We start from the raw sequence: 12,861 nt of genomic DNA, 5'->3' as shown, positions 1-12,861 counted from the left end.
TTTTGGAAGTTGCCGACATCGTTCTGCATGCCATCATTCTGTGTCATGGTGCCCCTCGTATATTGCTGAGTTACCGTGGAAGGGTTTTCCTGCCAGAAATGCTAAACCAAGCGTTGCGCACTTCTGGAGTAACACACAAAACAGTTTCACGCTATCACCCTCATACCAACGGTCTCACCGAGAGATTTCACTGTACTTTTGCTGATATGATAGCCGTCTACATAAGTCCTAACCACAAGAATTGGGATACCCTTCTCCCACTCCTCACCTTTGTCTTACACACGGCTGTTCAGCGCACCACCGGATATTGGCCATTCTACCTGATATACGTACGTTCCCGTACTTCCTTCCTCGACGTTTCTTTTTTCAACACTGACGTCAATTTCTCTCCGTTTTCCAGCAAGGAATACATTTTAAGGCTAGCCCGGTGTCGCGATCGTGCTCCCACCAACATGGAAACGTGACAGAAAGATTGAAAAGTCATTTATGACGCATGACCTGGTGACAAGGTGCTCCTGTTCACAACTATTCGTACACCTGATCTGTGTGACAAGTTTTCGCGACAATTCATTGGGCCTTACATAGTTATCAAACAAACTTCACCCATTATTTATCGTGTGAACCCCCTTGTTGTGCGAACAGACCACCGCCACCGCACCAGAGAGATCCTGTACGTGTTTTGCATGAATTCTTTCAGGCAACGTTCTCTGTCACGTTGATTTGCTACGGCCAGGTTGGCCGCTTCCATAGGGGGGGGGGGAGTTAGTGTGGGAATTCATTATGTGCTGCTTCTCATAATATGCATTATCACAATCATCATCATCCGTCTGGGTCTCCCTCCTCCTTTTTACTGGGTGTCACCACAATCATTATGGGGTGAGTGCGCGCTCTGTCTCAGATTCCCGTTCGCTGCTGAGCTCTTGGGCTGGATAAACGCTGTCTAAATTCAGACGTTATATTATATACATACATACTTCATGAAAATTACCGTGGGCGTATGACGGCTTCCTTGCATGTGCGGTACCAGATAAGGGGAAACGCACGAGACAGCACACAAAGTACAGCATACAAGCAGTGAAACTAAGGTGCTTAAACCCTGCGAAAAAAATTCACAAGCAGATCTGACAAAGCCGTAAAGGAGGACGACAATACTCCTATATTGTATTTTTAAAAGAAAAGACAAAGCGTATTTATTTTCGAGCGTACTAGTAACAAAATGGTGAAATCATACGCCTGTCTTGGTGTTTACTTTTTTTTTCCGGGCATTCTTCATGGTGACCATCATTGCCTCAAAAATTTAACACTAGGAGAACTGAGGAAAAGGTGACTCTGTAGCTTCTGTCAAAATACAATCCTTTTCTGTCGCGTTCTAAAACTAGAAATTTTTCAATGTTAGAACGCAAATACCAGCCTTAATTTACAAATATATTTTAAAATCCAAGAAAGCTTGACACCATGATACGTTGAATGGAGCTTTTTTTTCGCAGCTTTCCTTCAGCTAGGTTGTGTGCGAGTACTACCAGCGGAACGGTGGTTTCTTTTTATGTCTCCGCCATTTTATCTGAATCTACTTCCTGCATTTTCAAGATACGAGCCCCATGCCCATGTCAAGCTTCACATTAACCTGGGTGAGGCACTGATATAAAGGAACCAATGTGGTCTTCTTTTTTCTTTAACATAGTATATGAAAGTTGCAACATTATAAGAAAGTCTTAATAAAGTGAAGGTGGCAATTAAAAAAAGAACACATGTACATGAAACGTGAGCCAGTACAATATAGAAACAAGCACGGTATTAGCGAAGAAATCATGAAAATAAGTTCCCTATAGGTATTGCGAAGGAGCACACGCAAGCCATAAATATGAAATGACGCTGTCAGCAAGCAAACCAATGTGGACGCATGACAAGGACTTGTCTTCGCGTTGTCCGCCTCGATGGTAGAGTGGGTAGAGCACTCGGCTGCTCACCCCAATGTCGCGGGTTCGATACCGGCAATGGCGGTGGCGTTTCAATGGATGCTGTTAAGAATGTCGGAGGCCTCGTCCTGCCTTCGTGCCGTACAAATGCGGTCGAAGCAGTTTGTCTTCGCCACCCGATTTCGCAGGTAAGGAGGCCCACCAACACAAAGCAGACGGGAGTGAAGGAGGTATCGCCCACACCATTCTCATGATAGTCTTCGTGGGACCAGTTTCGATCCTTCCTCCTTTTTATTCTACCTATTTCTTTCCTTTCCAACTTTCTACTCATCTTCAATAAACATAAACGAATCTGGAAACTGTCGACAACGAGTCCAGTCGCTTCTTTTCAAGGCTCGTGCGCGTGCCGCCCAGCCGCCCTGCCATAAATACCATTCAGCAAAGAATTCGCTCTCCAATCAGAGTTATCTGACGAAGATTAGAGGAGAAATAAATATGTACAGAGGCAAACTGGACAGAGGCTCATGTACTGTGCGGTGTCAGTGCACGCTCAAGAACGCCAGGTGGTAGAAATTTTCGGAGACCTCCACTATGGCGTCTCTTATAATCATCTCGTGGTTTCAGGACGTGAAATCCCAAACATTATTGCCTTCGCAGTGACTCTTCTTGAGCTGCTTTCTGAATGAATGATGAAGCAACTATGGTAACTGTGCGCCACGGTTGTATAATGTTGAGGGGCCTCTGCTGCTGACCCGATGGTCACGGGTTCGATGGCGGTCGCGGTGGTCGCATTTTGATGAAAGTGAAATGGGCAGCGTTTTGTCAATGACAATGCACGTCAAACTTCATGCACAGAGCTGTCTAACTTTCATGCACTGCCAAGCTTTCATGGACAGAAGTTTAGTTTTAATAGAAAACAGAGTTTTATTGAACAAAATGGCGAAACTCCTTGCTGCAAAAATGAAAATTATAGTTCAAACGATATGAGGTGTTCAGGCACAATGGCATAGAAAAGTTACGTAATATACTCCTGAGCATCGCAAAGATAAAATCAAAGTTACGTATCTTATTTCCCGAAGTTCTGCAAGGGAAAATTATTTTTTTTAACGTGGAGCCGCCCATACAAAGATGCAAATCTCAACAAAAAAAAGGAACTACCCTCGAACGTGGACAGGACCTGCTGGAAGAGTTATTATCAAAGCGTATGCCGCGCGGACAGCAGCCTCAAATCTAGCACTTCCAGCTGTTCTGTGAATACAGCCTCAGCAGACAAGAGAAAGAGAGAACGTCAGAGCAAGCCGTCACGTCACTGGTTCAGCGCACAATTACGGCAGGCAAGAAAACGCTTTCAGCTTCTTCCGTTCCCGAGCTTTTCTGAGGCAATAGTGCTCTTCTTGCCTGTAAACAGGTCAGCCTTGGTTCATTTTTAGGGATCATTTAACACGCGTACCATGGGATTCGCGCTCCGTGAAGCAAAAAGCAGCAAGTGTTTTGAAGTAACGTCCCTGCACTTTAATGCTTAGTCGCGTCTCACCTCTCTGTTCTACATTTATGTTCATGCACCTATTTGCTTTTTTAAGCAAGAATAAACAGGCAGGTTTCATGCAAGCTTGACACACACACGTGGACAAGATATGTTTGTATGCCAGTGAACATTGATTTATATGTGGCGTTTAGCGTCCCTACACCACCATTAGATTATGAGAAAGGCCAAAGTGGACCTCTACGCAGAGGAACATCTATATATTGAATTGGCGCATGACAATCACCTATCTTTGCTTTCTGCACTTCTCGTTTGCCAGTTGGAACTAACATACCTGAGGAGTTCGAGATGCACGTTCCACGAATGTTGAAGTTCAGCCTTGGGTCCCTTCATATAGACGAGTAGGTGGTTTTTGTGTTGACTTTGCTACTCCCGAAAACACACTGTGAGGACACAGAGGGGACACCTCCACTTACCTGCAGCTGATCCTGTGAACAATGTTAAGCACGGGCTCTGGAAGTACCCCTATTTATAATACAACATTTACCAAAGATTCGCAGATGAGGCATTTTACTTGTTGCTCGAAAGTCCCAGTTGCATTGATAATCTCCGGGCTGTCTAGCAAACACATGAAGTGGGAAAAAGCTTGCCATTGGTTTCTCAGTTTGGGAGGGGTCTGAAGATGGGCTCCTATATCAACTGGATGATGACTATATCGGACCGCAATAAAGTTGAATAAGTCGTTCCGACTGCTAGTTTAGATTTTGCCTCAAATCAGTGTACTCGGGTGTTTCTGCATGTCGAGAAGCGACCACCGTTTCCATGAATGCCATCTAATCGCTCTTATGCGCGATAGGTACATCGGAACAGTAGATTTTGAGGCGGTCTAATGAATAGCGAGTGTATGCGCACGTGCACCTTAGACCCGTCTCATGTGCTGGTGAGTATATCATACTGCAATTCATTGACATCTTTCTTACACACGCACGTACGCATGCACACAGAGGCAAACACAAACCATTATGTGTATCATTTGAAGTTACAGTTTATGGCAATCTTTTATTGTGATAGCTTTTATATGAACATTCTCAGCTGAGCTTACCGTCACGTGTTGCCGTCATGTCCTACATATGTATATATACATACATAGGTAAGACATCATAAAAAATAAATTTGAAGTAAAAGTTCTAAAACACCATACCAGAGATTCGAACAAACGACCCATCGCTCCACAGCTCGCTGCACTAGCCACAAGCAACCCGCCATGCTTGCGACAGTAATATAACGAGGAGCTATTCATATGCAGCATTTACTGCTCACGATACGAGTGCCTCAGAACGGCATGAGGTTATTTCTAATCTCGAGCACTTTTACATTTTCTTTTCAATTGAAAACTGCCCTTCAGACGCGCAAAGAAGTGCACCCTTCCCTACCTATCATGTTTTTCGGAAAACAAAATGACCGCGGGTTACACTTGGCGTCAGACTACACGGCATGGCACGAGACACAGAGGGGCATTCCTAATTAAGGTCCAGTTCAACCCTGTAATTTCCACTTGATCATATATGATACATTTATTATGTTACCACAATAAAGCTACAAAACGCTCATATAGGTGTCATAATAAGCAGCCATTTTAGATTTGACAAGTCAAGAAGAAGGTAGAGTGACTTTCATAATATACAGAAGTAATATTTATTTTCAATATTACTAATTAGGTTATGTTTCAAGCTAAATATCATTTATATTTTCCTTAAAATGAACTGCACAAGAAGACTAAGAACACTCAGCATTTTCTCGCGATTTTCTGAAGGCATAGACGCTCGTGGATATTACACGGATGAAGGAAAAAGTCGCCACCTGCATCTCTCCACGGAAATAATTAGAGTAAATGCCTCGCAGAGTGTTGGGGGTATCGCGTGAATGTTGTGTAATTCAGTATGATTTGGCAGTGCTTATTTTTATTTCATATTTCTTGCCCTTATTTATTGAATGAAGGAGAAGCATTGCCGTCAACGTTAATCGGAAGGGAGAAGCCCTTGACTTAATTCTGGGGACCTTTTTTTCTTGGGTACCTTCAAGTTTTTCTTGGGGACCTTCAACGCTAAAATTTTGGTCTGTCTGTCTGTCTGTACATTTGTCTGCTTGTCTGCGGTTACGTTATCTCTAAAAGCACTTAACGGTAACTCAAACGGCCTAAACCATCCGCAGCGCCTACTAATATTGCTGAATTTTCAGCATTCATACTTGTGCGGTTATCAATTAAAGATTGGCAGATCCCACGTAAAGTAGGAATCGATGATATGCGAAGCACGGATGAGAAAGATTGATATGTCAATTTAAAATCAGCACAACGTTACGAGTTGGATGTACATGACGTCCGTGTCTTGATTATTATGTTTGGATGTGTCGTTTACTTTCGTCATCTATTCACGTAGAGTGATAGCAAATATATTATATGTGGACCTAGCAAAATGACTGCGATCACACTATGAGCGTGGAAAGTTGTCATGTTCTTACGTGACACGCGTGTCAGGATTATCATGTTTGCCCCAGTCACATATTTTCGTTATCTGTTGACGTCACTTAACACCAATTTGATATATGTGGAGCTAGCAAAACGGCCGCGAGTGCATCATGAAAAAGCCAATATACTCCACTGTAGTTTTGACGCGCGCGCACGCTGAGAACAGCGACGCAACGTTAACAAAACGTGAGCACTCTATAGCCTGACTCCAGGCGCGACCGGTGCGACCAGCGTCCGTCGGCGCGGCCCGACGGCAACTGGTGCGAAATGCGACATGCTGCCTTTCTCGCCGATGCGTTACCAAGACAACCATGCGTCTCCCTTTTTTGTGATGGAGGGACGCCGGACGCACTGAAACGCGCATGCGTCAAAGCAACGCAGCGCAGCGCACGCCTGCCAGTATATGACAGGACCGGCGCCTGGCGTCGCAACGCCGGCGTGACGCGTCGAAATAAACGCCGGCGAACACGCACACCACATCACATCGAAATGTATTGGAGTCTCCACTGTGATATGTTGTCATGTTCTCACATGACACACATCTCACGATTATGATGTTTGCACTTGTCACACACCTTCGTCATTCCTTTACGTCACGTAATACCTAATTTTGCATATGTGAAGGTACAAAGCGGCTGCGAGCGAATCATCAGCATGGCATGTAGTCATGTTGTTACATGACACGTATGTCGTGATTATCATTTGTGTATATGTCATTTACCTACGTCGTCCGTTCGCGGCGCGTAATACCGAATTTGGTACAATTAAATCTGGCGAAATGGCCACGAGCGCATCCTAAGCGTAGCAAGAAGTCATGTCGTTACAAGACACGTATCTCATGATAATAGGGAGTTTTAGCTTGTACGTATACTTCTTTACGTTACCGTTTTACCGGTTTACGTTTGCCGTGTTACCAGCGCCCGAGTTTTAGCAGCGTTTTGCTACACATACGGGAACCTTTACGTTCGTTCGTAAAAGTTTAAGTTCGCCGATGATGATGATCATGGATGCTCACATATTCGTTTTCTTTTAAATAAAACTTAACGAGCGCTGCGGGGCAAATATAATAACCTTTAACATGTAAAGTTATCAAGTGTTTTGGTGCTATATAATCACCTAACCCATTAAAGTTGGCTGCGTGCAGAAGGCTATAAGGATCCACCGCATAATTCTTTAAGCCTCTCTGGCTAAGCCTCTCTGGTTGAACGGTCAGCGGCTAGCCGCATTCGCAAAGAAGTGGTCGTCGATATGGCAAAGAGTGTGCTCCAAGATCCATTCCTGGCTCAAAATCTACCGTGGAAGTACATCGACGACCTACTGATTATGGATCTGCTACAGCCGCAGCCGCGGAGGAACCTTCACGAGAACGGCGTGTTGGATATCGACGCCATCGATGGAACCACCTTTTATCGTAACTTCAGGTTCCACAAAGGCGATTTGGACGACCTGATCGTTGGCCTGCTCATTCCCGGCGAAGTGATGAGTGCGCAGCGCGTCCGAGTGTCAGATCGCGAGGCTTTGTGTATGACACTGCGGCGCCTCGCTTATCCACATCGACTTTGTGACCTGGAGACAATATTCAACCGCCACAGCTCCGTGATCTCAAGTGTGGTGTCCAAAGTAATGTCTCACATCGAATATTATTTTGGACACCTGCTTGCAGATCTCACGGTTCATGGCTGGATGAACCTCCAGAACCTGCAACTGTTTTCACAGGTAAGCATGAAAGTCGATCGATTTTGTGCGAATATCACTTTTTTTGTACGAAGCAAAGTCGTAACATGTCCAAAAACTGGAAGAATATCCATAGTAGCTGGCGTGAAAGTTGAAACGACAAAATACGCCACGTTTATTTCAATTACTGATTTCGATTTCGTTGCATTGCGAGTCTACTAAATTGGCAATTTTACGGCATAACAGCAGGACGCTGCAGTAAAAACCTTGGTTCAGGCTGGTTAAATGCATCAAAATGCGTCTGTTCGTTCCTCGAAGTTTAAAATGTTCAGTTCGCGTCGCAGCGAGTTTAAAAGATATATTCGCACTCGCTGAGAGAATACATCTGTACTACAGTTTTGAGCTCAGACAAACATGGGCACATTCCAGCAATCACATTACATGTAAATGGGGCAGCTTGTGTTGTTTTTGCAGCCTGTTTATTCTTTTGCAACCCTGTTTCTACTGTGCAAGTAGACAAATACACACGAAAAAACAACAAACAACAGGTCAATGAGACCACAAGAATGCAGTGCAATGACCTCTTGTGCGAATTCTTTCACCGGAAATCCTTGATAAAGTTGTTCGGATCCATCCATAACGGTATTCCGGGTATTCCGTGTGAGCCATGTATGTAATACAAATATTACCGCACCGGTAACACTTGTTTCAAGAACAAGATTGAAAGTAGAGCACCCATTATGTGAGATATTGGCATCGAACAGCTGTGACACTGAGAAAGGAAATATTATGCTAGCAGACTCATGTGGCAACCCACTGAAGCTCATCGAGACTCTGGTCAAGCTGTGCATCTGTGTTGGTTGGTCTCAGCAATAAGTTGGCGAGTTTGATTTCAAGTGAATGCAGTGGAGAAAAAACTTACTCATTTTGAGTCCGAGGGGGAAATTTTTGGCGAGTCTGAATCGGAGCAAGTGCCCAGAGCAAAATATATCTTTCGAGTGAGTCTAAGCGAGCTCCAATACTCTGGCTGGCTTCTCATTCTACGTTTACCTTTATATTTGTTACTAAATTGCTACTGTGCATAATGTTTATGCTTTAAGTACTCCTAATTGTTGGCCTTCTAATGTGACATGAAACATCATTTGCATTTAGTGTCCTTTTAATTCAAGGAGCAAAAGTCTAACTGTAAGTTAGGAGAGGCACGCATAATTCACCCTTCAATTATATTGCATATTGCAGTGCGTCTTTGTGAAATGTTAAGTGAAAATATTTGTCACTAATGGATTCAACACTGACGCACTGGGCACAGCTTGTTCTTGAGCACCAATCTCATGCTGTGTCTGCTTTTATCATTGAGTAATCTATGAATATGAATGCTTCTAGTAAACTCATAAGTGTGCTTCACAAAAGCAGCAAGCATCATAAACAATAATTGCTACTGCTTTCTCACATATGGTTACTGCTAAAATAAAAAGACATCATTGTTATATTTGGCACTGTTTACCTTTTTGAAATATAGCCTGGTCCAAAAAGGGAAATGTCCATGTTTATGTATCAATCCCCCGTTACTGTAACTACCACTGTGATGTGCACTCCTCGACTGCTAAGAACGTCATTTGTTATTTTGAGTTAGCTTATTCACTGCCTGGCATGAAATGATTCAACTTTTGATGCCCCTTAGAGTTTTGAAAGACAGAGTGAAACTCTGCTTTCTGTTATGGTACGAGTAAAAAGCAAAGTGCCCTCCACTGCGGGTGGTGGAGACAGTAGCGTAAAACCAGTACAAGAACAGCTAGAAGGCAAGTGAGAATATTTCGTTTGGTCACGCTTGTTGTTTGTTTGTGTGTCTCGGCTGTCCATGTCGAATAAAAGAGCAAGGACAATGTTTTTTACTAAGATTTATCTGAAAACTGTACTTGTGCATAAATGCTATTCGCAGCTGCTTCATCTGTTCTTTTGTTATTCTTTTTAGGCCGTGCACAAGAAAGGTGCTCCACTGAAGAACTGCTGGGGCTTCATAGATGGCACGGCACGACGAATTTGTCGGCCGTCTAAGCTCCAGCAGGAGCACTACTCTGGGCACAAGCGCTTCCATTGCCAGAAATATCAGGCTGTTATGTGCGCCAATGAAATTATTTGCCAGCTAGATGACCCATTCAGGGGACGGCGTCAGGATGCTGGTAGGTGCTGCGAGTAAGGTTTTGCCTTTGCAGAAACTCTGCTTGTAGCTGTCAAATGGCAAATTGTCATATCACAAACATACCTAGGTGATAACTCATGTGCTAAGAACCTAGCTGAACAGTGAGCTTTTGGTGTAGTGTTATTGTTATTTTTCTAGGCCAGTATAATGTCAGCGTACTGAGATCATATTTTTGACTTTCAGACGGCAGGCAGCTATCCTGTGAATAGATATGGCTAAGATCACTGTTAGTGCATGAGGAAGCCTCTGTGGCACAAGCACATAGAACACTGTTTCAGTTTTAGGACAGTCGCTGAGGAAGCAATCGCAGTAGGTAGGTAGCTGCGATTGCCACCACTCCCCATGCATTGAGAATAAATTACTAATAATATACCACTCACTTGAGTTAGTTCTGAGAGATATTTTTCAACAATATCGATGAATAAGTCTCCTCATCTAAAAGCCATCTTAATGTTTGACCGTGTGGCTGAGTACAACTCCTGGATTTTTTTTTGTGTGTGTGACCACTGCTTCACAGTCAGCTTAAAATAATTGCATTCATGCAATTAAATGTGATGCCACATGATCAGTGACATTCCAAAGGGTGTTCATGCACACAGTTGCATGAAGTACAGATTGCTGAGAAAGAAAGCTACTTGATCTTGCATAATCTTTTTCAACCAATTCATCTGTATATATAGTGACTACCAAGATCTTTTTCAACCAATTCATCTGTAAATATAGTGACTACCAACAATGTAAGCCAAGATGCCATTCCAGCTACCAAAGTTTTCGTTTCACAGTACACCAAATTTTGCAATAGCGTGAAACCAGACTTCTCCACTGTGGAATACAGTCGGGAGGTGAATGTTCTGATTTCAACAATAACTCAACATTACAGGCCACATACAGGTACTATGTTTGCATCAGCATTCTTCACTCCACTTGCGCTCATTACTGGGAAACCATTGTTTATCATTCAAAAAGTTCTTTATTATTATTTTCTTATAGGGTTTATGGTAGTGCAGATAAATATTCTGATGATTACAGTGCAAGCTAAACATTTCTTTGTTACATGCCATGCAAAAAAGTCACGTAGTATTTTCACATCTGTCACACAATAATCTAATCAATTGCACTGTATACTGTTCCTTAAATGATCTGGTAAATTTAACTTGCTCAAATTGCTTCAGGATCCTACAATGTGAAAAATTACCTCCTTTCCTGGAGCTGGCTTCAAGGAAACTTTGTCGCTTGCAGCCATGTGTAATGAACTTCCCAACTTTTCACGTTTTAGCTGAAATATTAGTTATTTTGCTAGAAAGTTGTTACATTAGCTTAAATGGCATATGGTGTCAAATGCAGGTATGCAGCATGTCTGGGGAGAAGACACAGTGTAGAGCCAGCATGGCATTCTCTGCCATTCTTTACAACCATGTTGCAACAAATGGACACAAAAAATACTGTCGACACTGAACCTTGTGTTAATGCTGTGCACTGACACTCATGCATCAGCCAAGTTCTGGCATAAGAAAACTTGTGACACCTTTTGTTTTGTTGCAGGCATACTGAAAGACACCAGGCTCTACGAAAATATTGTCAAGGTAGCCAGGGGTAACAAATATGTGATTTATGGAGACCCGGCCAACCCATTAAAGCCTCTGCTCCTGAAGCCTTATGGAGGCGCCCGCTTGCAGCCCTACCAGGCGCAATACAACAAGTGCATGAGCACTGTACGGCAGGCTGTTGAGTGGGGCTTTGGTAAAGTGGCTGCAGACTTCGCATTTGTGGACTTTCACAAGAACTTGAAAGTGACGTGTCAGAGAGTGGGAAGGATGTATAAGGTCGCAACACTTCTCACCAACTGCCGCACCTGCCTGTACGACAGCCAGGTGTCTATGTACTTCGGCCTTGAGCCACCCTCACTCAGTGACTATTTAATTCTATTTAACTGATGCAATCTTATGCTTTCATTTTATTTCTTTTCAATTTACTGTATTAATATTTTTTTCTTTATACACAAGAACATTTGATTTGTGCAGAAAGTCTAGTGTCGAATGATGTTATGGTATTGTATTCAAGTGTGTGCCGTGATATGACCCTGATATATTGATATGTGGGGTTTCACGTCCCAAAACCACTATACGATTATGAGAGACGCCGTAGTGGAGGGCTCCAGAAATGTCGACCACCTGGGGTTCTTTAACGGGCAACCAATTCTGAGCACATAGGCCTACAACATTTCCGCCTCCATCGGAAATGCAGCCGCCGTAGCCGGGTTTCGATCCACGATTTGCGGCTCAGCAGCCGTGTACCTTAGCTTTTAGACCACCACTTTGGGGCGTGATATGACAGTGGAGGACAGTGAAGAAAAAACTGGCACTGGCGTGTAGAAGCAAAAAGAATTAATAAATGAAATCCCACTTGGAGAAAACCACGGCTATAGTTCTGAAGCATGAGAAGAGAGGGAAGCAAATTAAACTGAAAAAAGACGAACTTGAGGTAGGAAAGCAGCAAGATGACAGGCCATGCATCTCAGTCGTTGGGTTTTCTGATATGAGCCAAGGCATCTATTTTAGTCTACCAGAGACCTGAGCACCTGTTGTTCTTGGCTGTGGGTTGCTGGTGTGCTGCTGCTGCTGAGAAAACGTTCATGTGCCCTTGGACTAGTGTAAGCAGTCGGGCTCTGTGCCAGAGCTCAGATTCTGCTGGAGTCCAACAGAAATCTATTGGCCGCGAGATCGAGCAAAGTCGTCGCCTGGTGGATTGCTCTGTGCGTCGTCTGCTAGCCACGTCATGCTTCTATGTGCGCGTACGTCTTGGAAATTTTCAAAGTGTGGTTTGTCCAGTCATGTCAGTGCGAGTGTAACTGTTTTACCTATGCCTATAATGACGTACGAGAGCATTTTATTTTTCGAATGCTTATGCGTTGTAATAAGATCAGCGAGTGCAACTTTCCAAAGTGCCGTTTATTGTCGTTGTACCCTCCATTCACCAGAATAATTTCAGAGTGGGTGCCGCTTTCTGTTTCAAGCATATCACAAAATGCTCTGGGCATCCTCCCAAGCATGAGGACTATTAA

General features: G+C 43.5%; 1 protein-coding gene across 1 annotated transcript; it reads left to right on the top strand.

Annotated features, from left to right (window-relative positions):
- Positions 1 to 7,068: 7,068 nt before the first annotated feature.
- LOC142768789 (uncharacterized) lies at positions 7,069 to 11,935 on the top strand. Its single transcript, XM_075870906.1, has 3 exons — positions 7,069 to 7,642; positions 9,573 to 9,780; positions 11,343 to 11,935. Exons 1-3 carry the CDS (start codon positions 7,175 to 7,177, stop codon positions 11,732 to 11,734), a joined length of 1,068 nt encoding a protein of 355 aa, XP_075727021.1. The 5' UTR covers positions 7,069 to 7,174; the 3' UTR covers positions 11,735 to 11,935.
- The last annotated feature ends 926 nt before the right edge of the window (positions 11,936 to 12,861 follow it).

The sequence above is a fragment of the Rhipicephalus microplus genome, chromosome 1 (genome assembly GCF_043290135.1).
Source record: "Rhipicephalus microplus isolate Deutch F79 chromosome 1, USDA_Rmic, whole genome shotgun sequence".
Lineage (NCBI taxonomy): Eukaryota > Metazoa > Arthropoda > Arachnida > Ixodida > Ixodidae > Rhipicephalus > Rhipicephalus microplus.
This window is presented reverse-complemented; position numbering and strand designations above follow the sequence as displayed.